The following is a 25,307-nucleotide window of genomic DNA, read 5'->3' on the forward strand; positions in this document are numbered from 1 at the left end:
AAGTTGTGACGAGAAACAACATGGCTGTCGCCGGCTCCGATCGAAATTTACCATGTGACGATTTTATGCAATTCCAGGTATAATAGACTAACTTTAGACTTGTCTTCTATTTCCTTATAACCTTTCTGTTGTTATTTTTTATTTGCCCAACAATATAGTGATCTTGGTGCGCTGTCATTCCTTCTAACTGGCCTTGAATTTGTGTTCAAGTGCACGCTGTGCATTCATGTGCATTCATGTGCATTAGGCTCTTCCATTCTTTGACCATACCCCCTTCGGGAAATGTGATTGAGTTTACCAGTTTTATAACAGTAACACTGTACCATGTCATTTTTTCCAGACAAAACTCAAACAGCTCCGTTTAATAGATGATAGGATTGCAAATGCTTTGAACAGGACTGTGCCAACTGCTTCTTTTGCTGGGAATGTGGATGCAAAGGAGACGTGCAAGGGCTTGTACCATAATGTGAGTATACTAGGGAATAGTTTGCTCCCATTCGGAGGATCCATAATTTCCCGTCCTTGCCTTGTTCAAGGATTCAGGATTGGGCACAATGATCTTGCTTTTGAGTCATGCATCTCAATATCATACATAATCTTCGTTCACATATTTACTGCATAAAGACTGAACTGTTTGAAAATACTCGGGCCAATTTACATGTCAGGAAAAAAATTTATTTTAATATTTCTCTACACTTGCAGATGACAGAGGCATACGGACAGAGGGAGGCTGCCATTAAAGTTTGTATCAAATCTCAGGATCAAATAATTACGAAACTTAGGGGAGAACGTGATGCATTCAGGCAGAAGGATCAAGATAATTTTGAACTAGAAAGGAAACTTAGGGGTGAACAGACCAAGGTGAATATAGACTGGAACAAAATCAAATGATATGATGTATGAATGACTCGTTATCTTTCTTTTTGGTGACTTCAGCATTCTTAAAGAATAAAAAGCCACTTGATTTATATTTGAGATAATGGTTTTTTCATTTCTTCTCATTTTACTTTTCGGTTTCATTTTCAGCTTAGATTAATGCAGTCAGAATTACAAGTAGAAGGTATTCTTAGGAAGAGTTCACTAAAGGTAAATATGTCGGTCATTTAAAGCTTCGTGAAGTCTTTGGGCTGATGAGCGACTTTGTTTCAAATGAATTGATTCCCCAATAGTAACTGACCACAGGGCCTGTGAAAGCTGCAAAATCACGTCAGTAAACCGCTGGCACTGTGATGGAATTGGACCTTGTGGTACCCAGAAACTCACTTTGTTCTTTTGCTTACCATGATGTCGATATTTGATCGTGCTTTTACTATCTATTTCAGGTATACTATGAAAGGTGCCGGGATTATCATAAGCCAGATGAGAATTTATCCTGACAACCGAGGTCTCTAGTGTTATTTTTGTAACGAACATGGAACCGTGGTCACTAAATATGATGTGATAGACTGATAGGACTTATAATTTTGTGGCAAAATCTCACAATTTGGGATTATGTAACATTGCAAATGTTACAGATATAAAGTATTATATGTTTAGTAGAATGTTCCTGTCATGCTGCTGGTGGCGTTGGGGATCCAAGTTCATCCCTCATTTAGAAGCACATTTGGCCTAGATTTAACTGAAGATCTAAGGCTTTTCAAAAGTGAACTTTGAACCCTGGGTGTTACTGATGTATTGTCATGGTTCTGTCGGACTTAAATAAATATACCAAGTTTTCTAGTACATGTCCATGTAGCCTTGGTTTGATATGAAACGTGTGAAAAATAAATATTTTTTACAACTTAGATTTATCTTGTTGTATTTTCAAGTACTGCTACGTCTTCACCACATCACCGAGTGTCCAGTACCATCTGTTTGGCCAACCTGGCTGGTACCTTTCGATGCAGTCCTGGTTGAGGGTGGGTAGAAGTCTCAATCACAAAGGTGATTGTGACATTGTCATTTACTTGATTAGATTCAGAGTACCTCTTCGGTCTGTTCCAACCTGATGGTGTAGTCCCCAGCTTGGTCAAGTTGGGAAGAGGTCACCTACATATCTACATAATACAGGAGGCTAAACAGATAAAATGTCCCCTTTAGCTTTCTATTTATTCCAATCAGTCACAAGAAGACTGGCAAAAATTGCATAACACAGTACAAATTGTATTTACAACGAAATTATATTTATTTCATACAATCAACTGTACAATATCATACATGTCCTAGAAGCATAATTGCATACACATGCCATGCATTTTTGAATGAGTTTTATGCATCCAGACTGAGAGTTTACATGATACACATGAATATGTCAACAAAACATAGAAGATATTTGACACAATCGTCATAACATATGGATGCTACAAAATTGTCATGTTGCACAATGCACTGTTTTCCAACTGAAGAGTTTCCAATGGAGCCTTGAATCTGATCAGTACCCACCGATGCTCACACAGGCGAATACGGCTGAGTTTGTCTGACCAGTCTATCAACGAAAGATTCCTTCTCCTGCAATGCGCCATCTCCGAATAATCCTCGTAACATATTACGTAACTGAAAGTGGTGAATTCCATCCAAGATTCTACCTCAGAAGTCCTGCAAAAATAACGGAAAATGATAAACAAGAGACAACTGGCCATAGTCAAACAGTGAATAAATCTAATTGTAGGCAGATTCAGCATCAAACTTTGATCTGAAGGTCACTTTTAGTTTTCCACTTCGAATCGAACTGATGTGCTAATATTTTTATAACAGAAATATAAACGAAAGCTGATCCATCCATCATGCATCATGCAGGTATGACTTTCAATATTTTCATGCTGACTGAAACTACCAGGACTTTTCTAGCTACAAGTATAAGAACAGAACGACATAAAACGATAATCACCTTTACTTACGTCTTTCCCCTTCTTCAGTTTGACTTCAACCCTAGAAAGAAAGATGATTGTCAAAAACACGAAAAAATGAATTCATTACATGGACTGATTCAAAAACTAAATCACTGGAGATGTTCTATTATTTAGAGATGGTTGTCACCTGTCAGCAAAGACAACATAAACACATTGTTTGTCAGCTTTGCACAGCCAAGGTTTTTTATTTTTCATCTTCACCAAGTCTTGTATTTACAACTCCACAATCAATATCACATGCACTATCATAATCGTCCTACCTGTGCCTATTCCTATTTTTACTCTTCTTATGTTTGGCTGAACTTTTCTGCACCTTTCCTGAGGAATTATTCATTGGAATATGATTACTGCTGGTCGTGCTGCTGCTGCTATTGCCGTTATTACTGTGGTGATTGCCTGGTTGGCCCGGTGCTTGATTCTGGCTCTGTGATGTACCATTCTGGCCATTTTGTGGAGTTCCAGGCGACAAGTTTTCAGTCGGACTAGGAGGTTCCCCTGAAACAAAGACAAATCCCCTGATAGTACTTCAACAAATAAATAATGAATCAGCCTAATAAATGTTTGTATGTATTGTAAATCTACACACTGTTCACACAACTTGGGGAATCAAGAAAATTTCAGGGTTCGTTTTTTCTCCACTTGTCCCAGACAATCAAGTTATCAGACCGACGAGTTACCTCAGTAGTATGTAGTTGCCCTTTTGTGGACAAGTAGAAATTCTTAAGTTTATAAAACCTAATAAACAACCAGACATCTTGGACTCAGTTTGGGAAGATGTATACAGCATAGTACTTACGTTTTTCAATTAGTTCTAAAACGCCGCTCACAGCCTGGAAGAAGAATAAGTGTAAATTAGTCTCATACTCAGCCTAAAGATGATAACAGTATCAAATAATAGTATCCGATACATGTAGTGTCTGTATCTGTCTTCTTGCAACTCTTTTCAGTTAAACGTTTTTGATCATATCTGTATTTGGTATCCTAAAGTAAAGTAACCCTTGATCATCTTGTATAACTTGGCCAACAGAATAAGAGAGCAGACGCAAGGGTAAGGCAGTACAGTGACAAGTGATAGAGTCTCCTAAATGAATGTCCATCATATATACTGACAAAGACTTCTTGTAAGAGCTGTTTATACGACTATCGAGCTCAACATCCAACCCAATACTTACTGCCGCAGATGTAACAGATGATTTAGAAAATAATCTGTCAGCATCTTTGAACTTTCTGTTTCTTTTGTCTTGTTTGCTGTTGGTGTTTCTGAAATCAAGAAAGTTTCTATATTCGGAAATTAGTTACTCTTGCAAATGTCTGTAACTAACTTCAATGCAAACAACTTCTTTGGCAACTAGGCCTGCTGCCTTTTTGTGTACTAGACTTTCAGTTAGTGTATCAGGCTGTGAAAAGTAAACATAAACCATAATCCATCCTAGTTATGAAGTTCAAGAACTTTGCAGACTTGCGATTACGCGTATACATAGACAAAGTAAATCACCAGATGTTTTGGTCTAATATGAAGTGTGGAATGCTGGGAAACATAAGACGATTCAGCACAATCACACAGACAATATTCAAGCATCTCTCCACCATAATTAAATAGTGGGATCAATTCGATTTGATCAGTACGTTGTTATCATACATATCAAAATTTGACTCGAGAGTTTGCCAATTTGCCAAAGTGTTGAACTCACTAGACTTACTTAGTGTTTGTAAGGTACCTGTCCCAGCCTCTTATAATGTTGCCATATTGCTGCGTGTCTTCTAAGTAGCTGCCTTCAAATGCATAAATCTGTCTTTCAAGATTTGCCAATGTGTCCTGCAAAGTAAACATTCAAGGTTGAATACACTGGCTATGACAGATAGATCACTGGATGTCACAGATCAGTGAACAGGAATGAGGAAGGTGAAATCTTGACTTACTGGCACTGAGGCCGAGGGATACCGGTACGGGCGTTAAACCTTTTCGAAGAAAATGAGTTTAACCTTAGACCTACCATAGGCGTAGGGCCTAAGCATAATCAGTATGATGATCGCTCGTTATATAAAATGGTTTGACAGTGAGTAGAAAAGTGCTCAGAATAATATTGACATGACATGCATGACGTGCAAAGTAAAATACGAATCGACGGCCAAACAAATCGCGGAAAAAATGAAAATTGTGGGAAGAAATCCGACAAAAAAGTCCGTCGCATACAACAATACAAGGGCCTTTATAACATTTAATGCGTTCAATAAGAAGTTGAGAAACTGGTGTATCATATAATATCGTTCTTACAGCGATCTCTGCTCGTCGCTTCACTAATTCAGCCAATTCTGTGCGGGTATCTGTTAGTGATGCCATTTTGAATTTTAGGTGTGAGGCGACGGTTGAGAGCGAAAACTGTAGCTTTCATGCTTCGTTATATATTTTTCCGATAGACGGCAATACTAAAATGTACGCATTATCTGATGTGTCATCAGATAATGCGTAGTCGGTCTGGTTGCCACGGACGACGTGTAAATCTTCGAAGGCAGGCAGGTCATCCCTCGATCAAATATTTGCTACAGATCAAAGAAGACCACACAGATTATATTCTACATATTGGATTTTTGTTGGTAGGTTATTGACTTAGTTGTCTTCGTATTTGCTGTTTGCTTAGGCCTTGATCTTTAGCTTGGAAATGTTTGCAAAGGTTGGACACTGGGCTTGTTGACAGTAGTTTCACATGTTCAACGCATATGACATACACTCAGTCAATGCACACATCATGCATATGGCATGACCTACCTGCACCATCTTCCTCCAGTACATGTACATGTGTAGGTCCAATCCCTTCTCTATAACAGCTAGTGGAACGAGTTTACAATCCCCGATCACACCCCAAAAAAAGGTCATCGGTTGACTAACCAAGCACCACTGTTCAATGGATTTATAGTTGAATGCGATCAAACTACGTCATTTCCGATCGGGGATTCTAAAGTTTAGCCCAGCTAGTCTTGGCCTCGCCATACGACACCCCCTGACCCTGTCACTGCACTGTCAGTGTCACAATGAGATGAATGACATGACAATGGACAGTGAAAATGTGACTGACACTAGAGTAGACTAGCCAGCCCTAGTGACAGCTAGTCTGTGACCCTGGCCTGTGACACTGTCACTGTCTGTGAGTGTGAGGCTGTGTCTGTGAGTGACCACTGACGTGTCCGTACCTGTCACTGACACTGTCAACACCACATCCACGACCGTCCACATCCACACTGTCATGGTACTGACACTGTCAGTGACTCACTGTCACTCTCCTCAGTGGCTGCCAGTGCGGGCAGTGGTGTCAGTACTGTGTCTCTGCCACACGGCACACTGCCTGGTTACGTCGCCGACGGTACTGCCCTCACCGAAAGGCAGTGCACTGAAAAGGACTGCATCACACTGCTTTTGACTGAAACCCCCACTGCATATGACTGTCTTAGGCATATCATTTTTTCTTAATGTTTTAAAACCACTGATTTTGACTGAAAGACCACTGCAAAGCACTGCCACTTGCATATCATTATGAACGACGTATTTCAAAAACACTGCCTATGACTGAAAGACCACTGATTTCCACTTCTCCAACTCTGATCGAAACCCGTGGCATTTTCAACATGACTGAAAACCACTGCTTTATGACTGGTGAGATTAAGACTTGATGGCAGTGTAAAGCAGTGGTAATTGCAGTCAAATTCAGTGTTAAATATCACCCATAATGCAACCTGAGACAGGAAGCTCGTAAGTTTGAATTTGATAGTCAAACATTCAAGAAATCATGGTACCTCTTCATATTTCTCGATATTTACCCGAATTTCAATATGAGAAGAGGGGAGTTTTAGTCAGTTTGAATTGGAACACATAAGGAGCCAAATGAATGCAAAAAGGGTAATCTCGACAGACACTGAAGTTGTATTTTCAGCAAATCAAGAAGGCTGTATAGGCCCTATAGGTGTTGTAATGCATGCATACACTGCAAGATATCTGCATGTATCTTCATGCATCTACTGTAGGCCCTATAGGTGTTAATTGTAATGTATGCATACACTGCAAATTATCTGCATGGGAGCTCAATACACATCAATCAGTAGATCATTATTCTACAGGCTGCGTGCAGTTACTTTATTTGGAAGTCAATTTGATCTAGCTTCAATCCCTGACATCACTGACAGTAGCTATGTGCCATGTGTCGTTTCAAGTAACCCCATCGTCTAGTAACCCCATCTGACCACTGTCATTATGACAAAGTTTGCAATGACGTAGGTCAAGGACGTGAATTTGTCATCTTTTTACTGTGTCACGTCATCATACAATGGCGATGTCCTCTATTTGTGCAGATGACGTCATCACTGCCATATTGGACGCAAACACACCGTCTAAAATAGGACAGCAAAAGTAACAGTTCGCTAGAAGTTTTTGCTTTTTCGAACAATTTCTTTGGTTGTCATCAGCACAGGGGGGTCACGTCCCCCAAACCTCGTTTCTCGGCATCCGTGCCTGCATGCCATTAAATAAATTATTCATATTAACACTGAAAATGACTGCTCCCTCCAAGAGGTTTTGGAAATGGCAGTCAAAATCAGTGGTGTTTCAGTGTGGATTCAGTGTGCTGCGAAATATTTAAATTAACACTGAACCCCACTGCCAGCCCTGTGCATGATGCATAGTGGGGAGTCATTTTCAGTGTCAAAAGCAGTGGAAATCAGTCAGCCTAAATATTTAAATGAGCACTGCTTTTGACTGCCTTACCACTGATTTTGACTGTCTTACCACTGCTTATGACTCCCTACCCTCTATTTTTGATTGCTGTATAACTGTATGCTTTGGTATTGCGTGACTGAAAAACACTCCCTATGACTGCTTTCCACTGATTTCAACACTGCCATAAAAATGTGAGGTAACACTGCAACCTGACTGAATCCTGACTGATATCACACTGCTTTTCGGTGAGGGTGGGAATGTAGGCGGGTGATTTTTATGCTTCCGGTTCACCATTGTACACTGTTAGCACACATGAAACAATCAACAATCTCACAATGTCACAGCCACAAAAATCACGAGAGTCATAATATAACAATTCACATACTCAGTGTCTGTCATTTGACTGTCAGACACAGGAAGGACAGGCACATCTCATCCTGTGGAAAGATTGAATGATGTCTGATGAATTATTTTTTAAAAATTGGTTGTTTTTTTAGGGTAAAGGGCTGCCAAAATGGGGAAACTTCCGTATGGACCACCCAATCGCCATGTCCAGAAAAGCAATGGAGCGGACACAAACATTATGAAATTCTATTGTACACAAAATAGCACAACATACGGAAGTAATTGGCCTAAGTTTCAGCCCAGAAGTGCTCGTCATGTTGGAACAGGATATCTAGCCAATTTCCGTCCTGGCGTATATTACAGTGAGCGATTGGATCAGTTGGATAATCCTGTAATGGGGTAAGTAGAGGACACTAGGATACCAGAAAAAGTTTGAATGGGGCTGGTGAGGTATTGCATTCTGATATTGTTCTCTATAGAAGTACAGTTAGATTTTTAAGTCTTTAGGTATGAAGTATTTCTCATCGCCTCTATGAAGTAATGTGGTGGTTGACTGTTGACACCATATTGACACTAGTAGTGAAGTCCTGCTGATAGAAGCGTGATAAAAGTGAATTCCATCATTTATTTCGTCATTGTCATTTCAGGAAAATTGTTGGTAGTAACTACATGACTGTAACTCAAAGAGATTTCCGCCCTTCTGTTGGATCAAATGGTACTGATCCACTGCCGTGCAGTGTTCATCAAGTAGGGAGTGGGTTTGTTCGTGAGAAGCCCATAACAAATCCGTCTTCAAAGGAGGTATGAATACTATAATTTGATGAGTAGAATTGCTTGTTTTGTAGTACCTCCTTTTTTTCTGTCACTGCTTATGCTAGTATAGTGTAGAATCAAACATAGAAGATTGATAGTAGCTCTTATCAATGACTTTAGTTATTCAAGCAGACCTAATCCTTGTGAAAGTCAATTGAATTCACAATGATCAAGGGATTATTACTGAAAGCTTTTCTTTTCCTCCTTGCTTAAATATATGATGCCTCTGCTCCATTGCTTTAGTGAGCTGTTTTGATTTTGACATAGTCCAATCACTTAACCGTCAATGCTTCCAGCCATGTGTTGATTTCATGCGGACCCTGCATTTAGATTAGAGCACAACCTTTCCTGCTTACTTGGTTTGAACTTATATCTAATTTGTTAGTCTTGGCATCATGATTCTCAGATAATGCAACAAGACATGCTGCTTACTTTACTCCATCGCTTGCTTTCTTTATCAAGGTCAATAGTGTATTTATAGATAGAAGGGCTGCTACTGCCCCCGCTAATATTCTTCCACGGGGTCAGCCATTACTACACACGCTCAAGGGTCATGATCCTGTTGAAGCTGAAAATGGTGGTTATGTAAGTACGGTGATGTCATGCAAGCAAAAACAACTGGACCCAAAAAGTCTGGTCCAAACCGGGGAAATAAAAGTGCTGTATGTTCCCATGCTTTCTTAGCACTAGATTACACTTTACTTGTGACTATAATTGAAAGGAGTTTTTAGCTTTGTTTCTGTTTTTCTGATGAACTTTCATGAATTGTAACGTCATATGAAGAGATCTTAGGAAAAAAAACTGTCGTCTGTTGCGTGTGCTGTAAACCAAACTTGATAACCTAGTGATTTCATATTATAAGAATCTGATGGTGATAGTGTGACTAAAGCTAAAGGTGTTGATGTGACTGAAAGCATAAAGCTGGAGGTGTAGCAAAGCAAGTGGAGATCTCTTGAATCTGTGTTGCGTGGTGAAAAACTAAAGGGATAAATACTGGAAGATAAACATTGTTGAATACTTATTAATGCAATTTCTTAATGTGTTGACATTTTGCATTTGATTATTTCAGGGACCAGCATCTATGACCACAGAGACGGCTACGAAGTTTAGAGGTTTCCCTAGTGAACGAAGTAAGTCTGTACCTAATTCATTTTTCAATCATAAACACCCTAAAACAATACCCCTGGCATTGGCCTGTCAGTTGAACAGAAATGTTGACAGTGACATTATCATGATCTTAGATGCACCATTTAATGATGCACAACTAAATTTCCAGGAGAATGGACAGTGTTTCCAGTTAAGTTTTCCTAATAACCAGCACATGGCACCTCAGCTAACGAGTACTTGATATAATCATTCGCTTGGGCACCGTGAGGCATCGACATGCATGAGGATTCAAATTATGAAACGTATAAATACCTACTTACACTGTATCATATTCTTGTGCATAGACTGTTTATCAGCAGGGCCAAGTCTTCACAGTAAGTCATTACTAACCTCAAGGCTAATGTTCCCTGCACCTAATACTTTAAATGTTCATTGTTTTCTCATGTAATTTTTATGATCGTAACAAACTTTTCATTGACCATAGTGATAAATGACAAACTGATACTTTGTGGAACAAGTTTTCGATTTCAAAAACCTTGTTCCAATTGGCATGTGTACGTGTCAATGATTTCCAATGATTCTCTTCTTTGGACTTGGTTTCAATATGCCAAAGAAAAAATAACCTCTGTATTTTGGCTTTGTATTAAGAATTAATACTGAAATTAGGCGTTGATGTTTCCTGACTAAGTGTTCAATTTTAAATGAGAAATGACGATTTTCCAACTTTTACTGTTTCATGTGTAGTTTAACTGTTCTTTTATGTTCGTTCACCGGCAGCTCTGTCAATCCGTGAAAAGTAGTTCTTTAGACCTGTATTCTTTGTCCAATTATGTGTAACTGTTCTTCGATATCCGTTCCCTGGTTCTATCGTTCTTCCAAATAGTAGTTCTTTAGACTTTGTCATCTTTGTCCAGCTCTTTCTACATGTTTGTTATGTGAGATATCTTGATAGATGTCTTGACAGCTCTGATGAACAGCATAGGGTTTAAATCTTTCACTGGCAGGTGACAAGAGATACTCTGCTGATCTACATCTATTAGATTATAACAGTAAAGTTGTGGTCTATAGATTCCCTGTTCATTCTTAGTTTCTGTCTCATCTGTCAGTAGATTAAATGTTCTTTCCATGTCACCCAAAAGTACAATGTAGGTCCACCTTGTAGACATTATCTGGTACCATTTTCTGGCCAGCTGTAGATATGCTGGCATCACCTGTATGTACATGTATCATTACATACATGCAGTTTGACTATTTCATGGGGACTAATCCGTTCCACTCCCACATGTTCAGTTCTTGAAAAGACTATACCAGCACCGTCTCAGTCAATCTTGCGATTGGTCGAGTGGTGACATTCTCCTTAATTGTCTTTTGCTGTGGAAACCCTTGAGTGAGCAGCTTGATTTATTATTCATTCTTGACATCTTTCTTATGTGTACTAATCCTCTCCCAAGTGTGCATAGATGCTGATTAGATGAAACTGCTCTTGTTTTACATGGTAAATGGTCTGTGACAGAAAAATCAAGAAAATTGTCAAAGTTAAGAAATTTTCCTTTCGAATTTTCAGTGGACATTTCGAGAAAAACTGTTGGTCCAAACGAAAACACCGGATTTACACATGCTAATGATGAGCCAGTGACGTTCCAGCCTGGGCAACCACACAAGGGTGATATACCTGGCTATTTGACACGCCGACCCACTGGCAGGAGCATAATGAAAACTGACTTTCAAAGATATGGCTATCCCCTTGTAAGTTTGGTAAATTGCTCTGAACATTTTGCTAGTTTTGATCCCATTTTGTTGTATACAATACAGCCCTTTATGCAGCCCTTGCTGCAGTTACTAAAGCGCCCTGTAAATGAGGGATTTTTGTCATTGTGACCTGTAATCATGATGACTATAGTGCATGTAACAAAAATCTCATGTTTGTGGTGGTCATCGCGGGCACCTGCAAAAAATATCGGCCATTGCTACGACTCGATTGCTGTATTTTTTGTGTTCTGTTCGGATTGATTGCTTCAGAATAAGGTTGGTTTTCTTTTGTCGTTTCAGGGAAATGAACCTCTGCCATGTATTGCTGACCCCTCTGAACATAATACTGGTTTTACTCGAGGTACTAATGCTGAGCCCATCTATGTAACGCGAAAAGTGAGTAAGCTAGATTAATGGAACCATTTGAGGAATGTTTGTTTGGCTGAGGAGATTTGTCAAGTTAGTTGGACTGAGGATTAGATAGGATAGATATCAGTTCTCGAAATTGGAATTTAATCATTAGAGTATAAACCGACCAGAATGACAGTGAGTGATGTTTAAAGTTTTGATGTACTGTGACAAGCCTCATGAAAATTCATGACGTATTCTTGCAGCCCTACGATAAAGCTGATCAGATACCTGGTGACCGCCTGAGCAAGATGAAGAAGACAGATCCTGCTGAATACATGAACGCCACCAATCCCAACAATCATTCGAGGTGTGTATAAGCCTACTGACTTGTTTCTCGTGATACTCAGGTACTGAATGTGGTAATAGTATGGACTTGTCATGATTCATTGGAGATTTTGCCAGTCTCAATTATGAAGCGCTGCACTTGTCTTCTGAATTACACCAAGAAAAAGTCCGTCTTCAGTCTAAGCAACTGGCTTCACATATCAACCAATTTGAATTCTCAGTGATTGAGACAAACTTTATATTTTCTGCTGTCCAAAATCTTGATAACTTAAATTTTCTTCCCTCTTTACAGTGTGGCAAAGAACTACTTCAAAGGTCAACAAAGACCAGATGGATCTGAGGCTGATCGGCTGGCACGAACAAGTGTGGGGACAAAAGAACCTTCTGGTTATTGTGAAAATAATGACATATTCGTCCAGACTAGTGACAACCCGAATCGATTCATCACTCATTATCATACAAGGTATGTGGTGTCAAACTATATGAGAGTTTCATGTAATACTGGTCAAGACTAATTAGATAAACTACCTGACACTTGTGGTGTTTTCATTTCTGAGCTGGAGAGTTACTTCTTTGAGTCAAAGTGTTTTGTTTTGACCCCAACAGTGGTTCTTCTTTACAGGTTTTATGACAAGACACCCTTTAGTACTGATCGGGAAGGCCACTGCCGAGGTGACGTACAGAATCAACTCCCTGATGGTTTCACTAAGAGTACTTATGTCCACTCTTACGGGCCAGAGGTCAATCCAACCGGAACTCTCAGAAAACTCGAGTCCTATGTAGCGAGGTAGGTTCAATGAAGTCTGAGAATATATAGGGAATCACCTGTGAAGTGTGGTCTCTTTTCGGGTAAAAATTTCCCATAAGTTGCCTCGGGTATCTCTCTAAGGGAGTAACTTAAACTTGTCAGTGCATGGCAGGAATGGGTGCATAATGATAAGTTACCCTGCTGTATCTTTACATACATCCGGCATGTGTGATCTAACAAGGAAGTCTCTGCCAAACGCAGTGTGTTAGAATTCTTTTGATGAACGAAAAACTAAGGGTTGTTTGAGAAATCTACCTGATAATGACATAACAAGCTGTACATTATCATCATGTATAAGTTTTCCAGGAGAGCAATAAATAAGACCTTCAATGTATTGACCATCAAATTGTTTTTACACAAATTGTCTAATTTTGCAGGAGTGTGAAAGCGAGGGATCCATTTTATGATGATCATACCCATGACAAGAAAGTCAGATTTGAAGTTGCTGCCAGTTAGACACAAGACTGTGTCGTCCTTGTGATATGATGAGTTGCCATGCTATCTCAAGAAACCCATTATCTGCTGGGATTTCAAAATATATATGTCTCTTGTCTGTGAAAGTGTTTGACATGTTCTTATGTTCACGATTCTGAAATACCTTGGCAGTGTAACATTGTTTGCAATCTGAAAATGTATTGGACATTTTTTGATTGGTGTGTGATCATGTTTTGCTTCATGAACTACAAGTCCATCTGCAAAGAAGCTACCAAGAGAAAACATTCCACAATGCACATTGTACATGCAGATGTATACTTCTTTCCTTCATAGACTTCTTTTTTTTAAAGCGAGTATAGAATCTGTCCAAATCTTGCACAGTTGTACAGAGTATTTGGTTATTGCGCAAGTCCAGGACAGTTGTACTGGGTTATGGTACAAATCCTGCTCAGTTGAACAGGGCAGCGACCTTGTACAAATCCTGCTCAGTTGAACAGGGCAGCGACCTTGTACAAATCCTGCTCAGTTGAACAGGGCAGCGACCTTGTACAAATCCTGCTCAGTTGAACAGGGCAGCGACCTTGTACAAATCCTGCTCAGTTGAACAGGGCAGCGACCTTGTACAAATCCTGCTCAATTGCACAGGGTAATTGTGCTCACTTGCACAGTTGTACAAATTCTGTACAATTGTAGTGTATAGCCATCACCTTGTTTTGTTAGGAGACATTTGAGAACACCCTGCTGTATATTGGCATTTAATATTGCTTGAATAAATTTTTGATTCAAGAAGATATTGCTGTGATTAATTTATTACTAGCTTTAAGGTGATTGTAAAGTTTACTGATTGTTTAACCTGGATTGTATTGTATATTACACTTTGCTCACTCATTTGCAACATTAAAGGAAAGGCTTTGTAAAAATTGTTGAAATGACGTGTTCTCTCCTTACCTTGTGTCTGTGATAATCTGGGTCTCAAATCCTGCTGCTATTGCTAGATTTTTTGTATTCCATTAATGTCAACAAGTGTGTCAATTCTTTAGGCCTACTCAAGTCAAAGAGTATGAACATCTGTTCAAAATACACAAGCTTATCATCAAACAGAGCAAAGTATCACAAGTAATCCAGAATACCTGCTGACTGTAAATTCCTGATTTGTGCTATTTGTGCTATAGCTTTAAGTCTTAGAATCTTATCTTATGATGTATTCTTGTTATTCCATTGAATACAGCTCTACGGCAGCATGTAGTACGTACAAGTATCCATCCAAGTTAAATAGGAAGTTTTTCTCCATGTTTCCCATTCGTGTTTCTCCATATTTCCATTTAACTTCCAAAATTCGATTTCGTCACCTATTCATCTACTGTACATGTCAAGTTTTAATTACAACTCTCAAACAGTATAATCCGTCCAACACACTGTCTTCTGCTGAACTCAATTTTAGAGTCTGTTGTCTTTATTATACTGCAACCAAACTGTGATAAGCCTCAAATGAATTTTCCATATTCACAAGGGCACAAAACCTTGTATTTACAAGGTTAATAAAACCTTTATTGATTTTGTTTACTTTTGATGTAGCTGGTATTGTATATTTGTGGTATATGTATATATAACTGTAAAAAAATATTCTAGTAGAATCATGTAAAGGTTGAAAATAAATTCCAATTGATGAGTATTCAAATTTTGATCTGAATTTGTTTCAGAGAATGGATTGCAGCCCCTCCCCCCCCCCCCCCCAAATTTGACTTCACAAAGAGCTACCTAACGATAGGTCAGTGTTGCATCCGACTGTAGTTGAAACAGCTTCCTCCTGGCATTGGCCTCCTCAAATTGTCTCCACAAGATGCATGGTTGCCTGACCTGCCTTCCTTCAAGGAGAACCCATTGGAGAACCAAGGAGCCCAGACTATGGCAAAACGTCACAGCCTGATCAAATGTCGACACAACCAGATATTATACCAGTATAACAACACTGTCAAGTAGAACTGATTGGAACACACACAATGTTTTCAAGGATTTATAAATTTATTGGGAACAGATTAAATTACAACATTTGTCGCAAATAAATGCAATTCATAACTAAATTCTCCACGGTCCTGTACAACCACCTCGATGCAAGGTGAAAAATACATCAGCGATGTCATGTCTTGTAGAACTCATTTAAATTTGCTCTTTCACTGACTAAAACCAGTCGATTTTGCTACAGGTCAATAAAGGTCACATTCGGAGCATAACTCATGACATGCACCATGCCAAAAATATATAACGTCGCGTTCTTCCTTTGGGAGTTCATGGTATCCATCTAAATTGAGCCATAAGCATATCTACATGTAACAGACTTCCGAGGGGTCACAGTATGGGACAGCTAAATCTTGTTGGCACTGAGACTGGGGTGCTCTTTCAGTTGCCTATACTTCAGTTAATCAGAAAATTTCTGTGCTTAAAGCGAACTGGAACCGCCAAGCCAGTTCGTATGACCTCGTTTTCATTTCCCGCGTATCGGGTGATCAGAACGAGGCATGAATGAAACATGGCGCCTAGCTGTCAATCATTCAGTGACGTCACTACTATGGAATTTACTACGAAAATTCATGAATGAAAGATTGCATGACTCACGTGATTCTCACATGATTCTCAATAATAACAAATTGAACTGCGCATGCTCGGGCACTGGGGGCGGAGCTACAAATCTGAACTCGAATAGGAAGTTGGAAGTTTGACTTTCTCGGGCGGTGAAAGTCGAAAAGTTGAATAAATCGCTCGGCGGTTCCAGTTCGCTTTAACAAACTGCAGCAATAACTAAATTTCCTGGGGCAATGAAACTGATGATAATGTCACATGAAGCATCTATATAAACACCTTGACAGATTTAGAATAGTTTTCTGCACCATAGATTAATAAATTACTACTATATATATACAATCTAGACGTGCCATTTTCAACACTCTATATAGCACATTCATTCATGAACAATTGTAAAATATATTTATTTATAAAGAATACTCTTGTTTTAATTGCATGCTTTGTACAAATTTACAAGATCTTGGAAATGATCGAGGGGTTGATGACAGTGCTGATGCATCAGCCACAACCTTTTGCACTCAACCAAAAATGCTTACATGTATCTGGGGCGTATCTACTACAGTGGAACCTTGGTCGGCGACCACCCCGGGAATGTGACCACCCTCCTATGACGGCCAAGAATCGCCGGTCCCGAATGGTTTCCTCTCTAATTACCATTACAAGGCCCCCGGTAACACGACCATCCCAGAACCCAGACCACCACCACGGGATTGGGCAGTCCCAATGACCAAATTCCCCACTCTAACCCGACCAAAGGGCCTAATTGCCGTGAAAAGTACTGGGTTTCAAAAACAACCGAAATGGTTCCCTGTTCTGTGCTGTGACTTTTAGCTCTCCGAAGATAAATTTGTTATCAATATCGTCCTTGAATATCTTTAGCTTATGCGACATTTGATCCCATTCACTAAAGTTCAGATAGCACTGTTACCATAGGAGGTATAGTGGTGATAGACACTCAGCAATATTTTAGGGTGTGGCTTCATGCAGGCAGTTCTGCATCAGATTTAACCCCTCAAATTATTCTTATCATGTTTTTAATAAATTAATAAATTACTATTTATACTAATATATACCTCTCTTTAAAACAACAAGAATACCCATTTCTGAGTATTCGATATTTACATTAAAAAATAAATTACCAAATTATTGTATCACGACAATATGACATACATTTTTTATACATGCAGTTCATTAAACATTTTGGTTATGCCCTTTAAGCTATTACATGTAAGCTTACACTTTCAAAAGTTATTTCTGTTTGTATGCCTTTATAAAAAGTTAGCCATCTAAACAACAATTAATGTTTAGAGAGTGTTTTGAGAGAGTGGAAAAAAGGAAACATCAGTGGCGGTCACCTTCGATTCCCTGTCGGTCTCAGTATGAGAGATAGAGGGCGACTCTCTTCAACAGTGCAGGTTATCTGCAACAAAAAATGCTCATTGCCGAAGGTATAGATTAGATAAGTACAAGAGACAAGAAAGTCACACAAGACAACTTCTACAAATAACCAAGGTGTATGTCTACTGGCTCTGAGAACCTTTACAATAAGTTCTAAATGAATGCGTCTTGACACAGAATGAATGATAGCCAATTGTACCGGTCCCGCTATGATTTCCAAAATTTTGCAAGACTTACTGAGATACCCAAGACAAGACAACTGAAGAAATTATATACAAAAGAATAGATAACAAAGAATTAGACCAATATCTAATCAAAACAATCTAGATACCTGAGAAATAAGTTGTAAAATCTAAAAACTATGGGCCAGAAAAGAGATGCAACAAGTTAGTTGTGTCTGTAAAATTAATAAACAGATCAGTTATATTTCATTAAAATAAGTTATTTTTGGTCAATCTGAGTACTTGACAGGCAGACTGGTACCGGTATCATGAAAGTTTTGTAACTATGACAACAAATTTGGATAAGTATATAATATCACATAAACATCTTATATTCACATAACACACTACCAGAAACAATTGTTTCTGATACTACCCATATTATGTCCATCTGAATACAGCACATGATAAGGTCATGGAGGTACCATTAGCATGAGGGACCGTCTCTGAATAATCCTGAACTTGTGTATAAGGAACTGATTCCAAATTGAAGAAGTGGTTGTCTCACCAAACTGTACAAGGCTTGAGCTAAAATGTAGGCCAGAACAATAGGCTGCAGCCAATGTTTTGGGCAAATGACAGCTCTACCCGCTGGTGTTTAACGAAACTTGACTAGATGCACTGACATAACAAAACTGAGTTGAGGTCCATGGTCTGGCCTACATAAGTGGCAGAAGAATGTTTGCCTTTGCCTGCCGCACTGAGATTGCCCAGAATGATGTCAAAATGTATTTGAAAATTCAGTAAATCACACATCACTTTCTAAGGGCTCGAGGCTCTCGTTCTCTGGGACTTCAACAACAAAAACATCGTCAGAATACGGAATCGATGGTCGATGTTCCGTATCATACTCCAAGACCTCATTCTCATTTGACGAGGGAGACGAATGTGATGTCTCATTTGAACTACGATGTCGAAAGCGTTGACGATTTATAGGAATACTCTGGTGAACTTGGCTATCATCTTGTAATTTCATAATTTCAGGTTCCTCAATAGTCCGATGCATTTCTTGTTCATGAGCAAGCTTTGTCATGTCCGAATCCGACTCGGCATGACAGAGAACTTGCACAACAGGAATATCAGGATGATATGTGTAATCATAGGGCGCCTGATACCCACCGTGGGGGTACCCCCTACTCCCATGTGAGTAGTGTCCCTGCTGGCAATGGTACTCTAACTGTTTATTTGTCTTATCTGGTAAATGTATCTGATAGGGGGAGCTACTGATGACATGTTTCGTATCACTGCTCTGTTTCACGTTATTGTTCGTGTGATTTGTTTTTGTGATCACTGGGAGATGTTTCTGATTGTTTGTTCCACCTTTCAAAAGTTTTTGTTTAAAATCATCGTCCCTTGTCCAAGCTTCTTCTGCTGTGCGTTCGTTGTCTGTTGGCCAGTCATGTAGGCCCCCTAAACTAAATCGTACACCTTTTGTCACCTCCTTCAAATCACGGACACTTTCATCCTTACTCTCAGATGACCCACTAGATTCTATAAAAGCATGTGTAGTGATCATATTAGGTTTGTTGTTATTATTATTCTTACTCATCCCAGGAGTCAAATCCACACAAACGTCACTAGATGAACACTTTGGCTTATCATTAGGAGTCACGTAATAACAATACCCATGGTCATTTTTACCATTTTTCATTGGCGACTGTTGAATCGGTTCCATTTTTGAGAACATGCGTTTCTGAGATCCGTTAGAAATACGTTTCAAACTGGCAGAATCACAGCTTGATGTATCTGACAGCGTCTCTGGCGTTGCCAAGGGAGCTACCCCAAGTGGGTCAGTTTTGTCTCCAGGAAGATCAAGGTTTAAACCCTTACGGAGCATCACAAGACTGTTCGTATCACGTTCGGAGCACATGAGTACATCCGTTAGAATATCGTGTTCGGAGCTTGTATCAGATGATGCTCGTACATACGATTCACCGGGATTGGTGTTGGTAAAGCTAGTTTCCATGTAGATTCTATGGGGTGGCGTATTGTGGGCCATTACTGGTGTTGGCGTGTTGGAAGTGGACAACAAAGCCTTGCGCTCCGCCTCAGAAAACTTTCTAGTCGGCTTGGCTGGCCCAACATTTACAAGTACCTGAAATTATGAAGAACGGATTTGACAAAAGTAATTTTGTTAAAAGAAAATGATTTAGGCCAGCTAAGTTTAAGTAGGCCTCTTAAGCAAAATGAGCCAGGCCAAAATCCGACGGTGGAAACTACATAAAATCGGACAGAATGATAGTCCTGGTCAGTTGTCCGGCTAAGGACAATAGCACAACCAGGTTCCGATGCCAAGGACCATGTCACAACAAGTTTCAAATCAAATTCATAGATGTCATGCCGTTTTCAAGGGGTTTGTTACCTTTCGCAAAGCACTGAGGACGTTATCTGGCATGTGGTCGTTGATCATGGTGGGTGAGATGAGGACTTCATCAAAGTCTGTGTTGTCAGCAATGATGGCCTGGTAGACTGGAGCACGTTGTCTACAAAGTAAACTGCAATAAAATAAATGATTGGGCATGTGAACCTGAAGAACTGTGTGTATGGCAGGGCACAACAAAAACAAGGTGTATACAGAAGTTTTGGTCCCTGATCTCTTCAAAGATTGATTTCAATAGAAATATTTGAGACTTTTTCTCTCCCACACCAAAGCTTCATTAAGGACAGTCTCGGGACTGACCAATGCCGACCATATTAGATAAGTGTCCTGAACACAGAGGTGGATTTGAATGGAAATGACCAGTTTGGGACCAAAATAAGTGTCCTTAGAGAGGGGGTCCCACCAACAGAGGTGTCCGCTGTTAAAGGAGGTGCCGCTGAACATGTAGTTTGTAATTTCAAAACCTAATTACCTGCTAGACTTTGGATGATTTCGCACTATATGGATGATCTTTCCTGGTGGGAAAAGAGGCGTATGGGTAGTCAATGCCAGGTCGGAGTCTGTGGGGTGCATTGGCTGATCTCTTTCCCTCTCCATCTGGAGGTCGAACGAATCCACCGGGACGAAACTTTTCTCTTCATCACAGCAGCAATTAAAACTCCTAAAGATGACTTTCCACTACGACGAATAGAATGTAATTGATAGAAAACATGATAGTTGTCAATATGCAGCTACGAGGAACAGTTTTTCATTCAACTGATAAATTACATGTACATCGCAGTAATGATTATATGGAGCTAATTCTTATGAGCATATCTTACCTTTGGATCTTCACTTCGTTTAATCATATTGATGAGATCAGAGCGTAATCCTTCCATTTGTGCGAGACCAATTCTGAATGACATAACACTAGGTATCATAAATTCTTCCACCATAATCAAACAGGGACAGTATATAAGTTATTGCTATAACCTCAAATTACAAAATCACTGTGATTATCATCTGTTAGATGAAGCAAACAACCACCCTGAGGGGCAAAACTTCTAGTGTCACGTGTCTCCTTAACTCAGATGCTAATGTGCATTGTAAGAATCTTACGCGTAAAACAATCGTAACAAGATAGGCAAAGAAATATTATAATGATGTGTGCAATATGATGGAACTTCTTGTTGCAACTGCACCACAGTGAGATTAAAACCCTGCTTAATTCATTTCTCACCGTGCAACAACATCCTTTCCAACGACCACAGACGTAATGAAAGACTTGGTTTCCTCCATGGCGGTCATACTCAGCAGGCCCCCTGGTGGCGAGTAGGCGTAGCAATGAAGGGTCGGGTACTCTTGGCGTAGGAGAATGGCCAATATCGCTGCAGTGCCCGCACCAAGCGAATGGCCAACTAGTGTGAGATCGTAATCTTTGGTGCCCCGTTCCTGAAAAAAAGCAACATAATCTTTGTGAGTTATTGGCTCTCCGGGGAAAGTTAGTGCATAATTTTTCTCTTCCCTATCTAGAATGGTTTTTCAGTGTCAGGTATGTAGTCAGAAAAACCCTGTGGCGCCACCAATATGGGTCTGTGACCCTGACCCACTTGTCAGTTGTTGACGCCGTCATCACTAAACCTTGCAAATTATGGTATGTCAATTATGACCAGTACTGTTATGTCTACTTACTAAATCTTTTCCAAATGCTTTTGCCAATATCCTTTCTTCCTTCAGCACTTTCTTGATATAAATAGCATTTTCTACCATACCCTGAAAAAACATCACACACTACATGTGGGGAAGGGCGGTGGGCAGGTGAGCAGTCACCTGGTCACCTAAACCCCAGGCCCAAGTTGTCCCTAAGGAAGATTCAATGACCAATTAGTTGCTGCAATTAATTTCAAGGGGAAGAGTTCAGATTGAACCTTGCAACCAAGAATACCCAGATCTTGTTCCTTTTGCGTAACTTTAACAACAGTAATAGTGAAGTGATATTCCCGAGGAGTGACACTACTGCTTACTTTGTGTCCAAGCCAGTCTTCCCTTGCAGGCTGAACAGGAAGGGGCTCAGCCTCAGCCTTAAGATCAGTCAATACATCCTGAAATCAAAGTAGAGAGTCATGTTGCATTATGACATAAAGTAATTCGTACAAATGTAACCTCAATCACAATCCAGGCCTTTAGACTGAAAACCTAGCCCTCAAGTTTCCCTTCAGTAAAAGCTTGAGCTAATTTCCATTGGTCATGTTAATTCTACTCTTTCATTATATGTGTACCATCAAACACAAACTCTGTAACTAGTACATTATCTACAACTAGGTAAAACAGAGCAATGTTGACTTGGTTGTCAACAGGAGAGGACTGAGTGGGGAAAGTCAAATAACAACACTGTGCAATTGTTTGAGCAAGACCACTGACGGGAGACCACTGGCGATAAAAGCTAGTACGAAAATATTGACGATGAAATAAACGCAACCACCGGATGATATCATCTGAATCGGGAGACTGCCACTATGTGTATGAGGTTAATGAACAGTGTTATTAATGCGCTAAAGAATCGTATTGTGATTGGTTGCCATTGGTAATGTGAGCGAAAATCAATTAATGTAAAATCCATTACTCGGCCCTACGTTTTTATATCTCTTTCAAAGGTGTCAATTTCGCAATCATGTAATGTTGATTTGTTGGGATATCAGTGGTGTAGTGTTGGTTATTAAACACTGGGTGCCTGACTTTCGATGAGGTTGTTTAGGTTTGAACAAAGTTCAGACTTCAGGCAAAAACTGTACATTTCTCTCCAACACTAAGAGCCACAGATTTCTGTATTAACACCTTGTTTTCACCTCCTCACCTGTATATACACAAGACCACTTTCAGCTGCTTCCTGTCTAATCAACATATTTCACACTTCAGTATTGGCAGCTATTGATATTGCCCAGACCGAGAGGTAAACAACCTGGTCTTAGCTGCCCTCTCATGGCGGTGGAAAATGATATATTGCTAGTATCTGTACATCCTGTTGCCACAAGAAAGCGGTTTGGTATGAATATGGATTATACTGATTATAAGGCAGGACTTTATAGATAAATCCTTCAGCAAAACGTGACGCAGTGTAAGCCCCCACGAAGGTGTGGTGGCAGGAGGAAATAACACCATTTCCTCTTGGCGGTGGTCAGTGCACTAGGTGCCTGCAGCAAGAAACAGTGACTGCAGCAACCTGGCCACTTACTTGTAAAGAGAGTGTCCCCCGGATGGAAATTACAACTTTTTTCATATCATGGTCCAAGGCAACATAAAAAGGGGTTTCACCAATCTGAAAAGCAATGAACTATATTTAGAAAGCGGCGAACTTTCAAGCATGGGCTGATAGATAATTTAAAAAAATATGTACCAATCATTATCCAATTTGACATTTGTACAGTTATCTGAACCAAAGTTTCGCATAGAGTCATGGTATTGCCAAACCACAAAACTCTTCTTAGTGAGCAAAAAATTGATTAATCTAGTTCCCACCTCCACCCTGAGGTGTCACATAAAGGATTCCAATCGAAATTCTACTTACATCGACATGATATGTAACATAAATGATTTCAGCATCTGTAAGGTTGCTCATCTCCTTTAAGGCTGCGTAGTGGCATAGGCAGCAGTTATCCCCAACAACAGCAGGTATTTTAGATTCATCTGTGCATGCAAAGCAGCAGGAGCACCTATAAAATGGAATAGATAAGATCAAGAGTGTTGTGGCAAGTGACAAAATTGACACGATTTATCAAGATTAGCAATAATGCAGCGGGAGAAATATTATACATTTTTTGTATTTGAGATTATATTTTCATGTTATTGAGAAGCTTAACGACAAACTGATTCTCAAATGAACACACCTCAAGCTTTCTTCCATTATGAATGACACAGGAGGACTAAAAAGTGCTTGCCTTCACCACTTAAAGATATCTGTACAGGAAAATGATATGGTATCTCTTTGAGAAGTACCCTTATTGTCCATAGGGAGTAACCTTATTATTAATTCTTGGAAGCATCAGTTATCACATTCTGTCCCTTGAGGAAGGAATGATAAAGTCTTCAACCATATCCTTTGCTTTTAAATTGGCTGTATCAGCTAGATAATACAAGCGCTGAGGGATATGGATGTGAAATGGATCAAGTAGCGTACACATGAAAAAGTAGGAAACACAAGAGGTGAAACATGGTGGTGCTTTCAAACCAAAAATATACCGTCAATTAAAAAACTGCTCTGTGTCCCAAACTGCTGTCAGTGTTGCAGTGCAGTTTAAGGACAGGGAAAATGCCCTTCCTTGGTTAAACATGAGGTGGGCCTAATATGTAATTTTGATCCTATGTTTTATACTTTTTTTGATTGAGAACTGCAGATTCAAGAATCTCTGTCGACCAATATCACAGCTGCTTCTTCAGCTTTATATAAAGATTGAGTTGAGAGCACAAAAGCTCAACTTTGGCTGATTGATGGGTAAATTCAGCCACATAGATTTGGTAATCCAGCAGATTTTCATGACAATAACCGCTTAATTATCTTATTATTTACAGCTAGGAACCACAGCTTTGGCAAACCATTAAACCTTAATATTAAGCTTCTTGCTAAAATCTTGTCGGTCACCGCGAAGACACCAGAGCCGATTTTTCTCTAAACTAGCTTGTGTGATTTCCTTGTTAGAACCTACCCAGAGGACGATAACACACTGCTATAACCACATCAGAAAGGAAGCAGTTGCTAAGCAACGCAGGACAAACAAGTCAAAAATGAAGCTGGTCATGAACAAGGTGATGGACAATTAACCTTACAAGCAGTAATGATTTCCGAGGAGGACATTGGATAAGGCGGTGGTAATTCTCAGCAGACACTGAAGATTTCCATTCACATTAAGTGGCTAAATTATTGGATATGCCAAAGTTTGAAAAGATAAGATCTGCAAAAATATTAGTGGGTTTCACAAACTACTGACTGCAAAAACATGGTCAACCATGCAATATTAGGAAACGCTGTCATTTTTACCAACTCCTTGTCTACATGAGCCCTGTCATAGATAATCTACGGGAGTACACCTTTCAGGGGACCAGCAGTATTCACTCAGCAGTTGGAGGTACTGTTATTCTTCAAGAAGTATTCATAACTCTATAAATATTTAGGAACCAATTTCTTAATAATACTTTTGGTCAAGTACCA

General features: G+C 39.6%; 4 protein-coding genes across 8 annotated transcripts in view; 2 read left to right on the forward strand and 2 right to left on the reverse strand.

Annotated features, from left to right (window-relative positions):
* Positions 1-15: 15 nt before the first annotated feature.
* LOC135488406 (protein MIX23-like) lies at positions 16-1,784 on the forward strand. Its single transcript, XM_064773006.1, has 5 exons — positions 16-77; positions 341-466; positions 703-861; positions 1,027-1,086; positions 1,323-1,784. The coding sequence occupies exons 1-5, from the start codon at positions 21-23 to the stop codon at positions 1,374-1,376; spliced, it is 456 nt and encodes a 151-aa protein (XP_064629076.1). The 5' UTR covers positions 16-20; the 3' UTR covers positions 1,377-1,784.
* A 367-nt stretch (positions 1,785-2,151) lies between these two features.
* On the reverse strand, positions 2,152-5,270 carry LOC135488164 (chromatin modification-related protein MEAF6-like). Of its 4 annotated transcripts, none has more exons than XM_064772642.1 (7): positions 5,164-5,270; positions 4,589-4,704; positions 4,061-4,148; positions 3,685-3,718; positions 3,149-3,383; positions 2,867-2,907; positions 2,152-2,574 (listed from the first exon to the last, which is right to left on the reverse strand). In XM_064772642.1, the coding sequence occupies exons 1-7, from the start codon at positions 5,227-5,229 to the stop codon at positions 2,561-2,563; spliced, it is 594 nt and encodes a 197-aa protein (XP_064628712.1). In that variant the 5' UTR covers positions 5,230-5,270; the 3' UTR covers positions 2,152-2,560. The 4 variants fall into 4 exon arrangements, with proteins under 4 accessions (XP_064628712.1, XP_064628711.1, XP_064628710.1 ...); XM_064772641.1 differs by having other exon boundaries at positions 2,877-2,907; positions 4,061-4,166; XM_064772640.1 differs by having other exon boundaries at positions 4,061-4,166.
* Positions 5,271-5,339: 69 nt separating this feature from the next.
* LOC135487471 (stabilizer of axonemal microtubules 4-like) lies at positions 5,340-15,212 on the forward strand. Of its 2 annotated transcripts, XM_064771152.1 has the most exons (11): positions 5,340-5,483; positions 8,091-8,337; positions 8,586-8,739; positions 9,821-9,881; positions 10,203-10,232; positions 11,423-11,604; positions 11,908-12,003; positions 12,222-12,325; positions 12,596-12,766; positions 12,926-13,090; positions 13,489-15,212. In XM_064771152.1, exons 2-11 carry the CDS (start codon positions 8,108-8,110, stop codon positions 13,565-13,567), a joined length of 1,272 nt encoding a protein of 423 aa, XP_064627222.1. In that variant the 5' UTR covers positions 5,340-5,483; positions 8,091-8,107; the 3' UTR covers positions 13,568-15,212. The 2 variants fall into 2 exon arrangements, with proteins under 2 accessions (XP_064627222.1, XP_064627223.1); XM_064771153.1 differs by lacking the exon at positions 10,203-10,232.
* A 347-nt stretch (positions 15,213-15,559) lies between these two features.
* LOC135487470 (diacylglycerol lipase-alpha-like) overlaps positions 15,560-25,307 on the reverse strand; it is a 36,389-nt gene continuing 26,641 nt past the window's right edge. Inside the window, exons 8-16 of the mRNA XM_064771151.1 lie at positions 23,670-23,814; positions 23,337-23,420; positions 22,129-22,206; positions 21,797-21,877; positions 21,345-21,556; positions 20,947-21,019; positions 20,598-20,803; positions 20,108-20,240; positions 15,560-19,840 (exon numbers count right to left, since the gene is read on the reverse strand). Coding sequence (XP_064627221.1) covers positions 18,494-19,840; positions 20,108-20,240; positions 20,598-20,803; positions 20,947-21,019; positions 21,345-21,556; positions 21,797-21,877; positions 22,129-22,206; positions 23,337-23,420; positions 23,670-23,814 — 2,359 coding nt within the window. The 3' untranslated portion in view covers positions 15,560-18,493. The remainder of the gene's footprint in view (positions 19,841-20,107; positions 20,241-20,597; positions 20,804-20,946; positions 21,020-21,344; positions 21,557-21,796; positions 21,878-22,128; positions 22,207-23,336; positions 23,421-23,669; positions 23,815-25,307) is intronic.

Source organism: Lineus longissimus, chromosome 5, assembly GCF_910592395.1.
Source record: "Lineus longissimus chromosome 5, tnLinLong1.2, whole genome shotgun sequence".
NCBI lineage: Eukaryota > Metazoa > Nemertea > Pilidiophora > Heteronemertea > Lineidae > Lineus > Lineus longissimus.

What these genes read in the sequence shown, in the direction of transcription:
- LOC135488406 (XM_064773006.1), top strand. Translation starts at nt 21, where the DNA reads ATGGCTGTCGCCGGCTCCGATCGAAATTTACCATGTGACGATTTTATG. An exon ending in ACGATTTTATGCAATTCCAG is followed by an intron (nt 78 to 340) that starts GTATAATAGACT and finishes CATTTTTTCCAG; the next exon opens with ACAAAACTCAAACAGCTCCG. An exon ending in GCAAGGGCTTGTACCATAAT is followed by an intron (nt 467 to 702) that starts GTGAGTATACTA and finishes CTACACTTGCAG; the next exon opens with ATGACAGAGGCATACGGACA.
- LOC135488164 (XM_064772640.1), bottom strand. Translation starts at nt 5,229, where the DNA reads ATGGCATCACTAACAGATACCCGCACAGAATTGGCTGAATTAGTGAAG. An exon ending in AGCGACGAGCAGAGATCGCT is followed by an intron (nt 4,705 to 5,163) that starts GTAAGAACGATA and finishes TTTACTTTGCAG; the next exon opens with GACACATTGGCAAATCTTGA. An exon ending in AAAAATAGGAATAGGCACAG is followed by an intron (nt 2,908 to 3,148) that starts GTAGGACGATTA and finishes CTTTCTTTCTAG; the next exon opens with GGTTGAAGTCAAACTGAAGA.
- LOC135487471 (XM_064771152.1), top strand. Translation starts at nt 8,108, where the DNA reads ATGGGGAAACTTCCGTATGGACCACCCAATCGCCATGTCCAGAAAAGC. An exon ending in AGGTTTCCCTAGTGAACGAA is followed by an intron (nt 9,882 to 10,202) that starts GTAAGTCTGTAC and finishes TCTTGTGCATAG; the next exon opens with ACTGTTTATCAGCAGGGCCA. An exon ending in CTCGAGTCCTATGTAGCGAG is followed by an intron (nt 13,091 to 13,488) that starts GTAGGTTCAATG and finishes CTAATTTTGCAG; the next exon opens with GAGTGTGAAAGCGAGGGATC.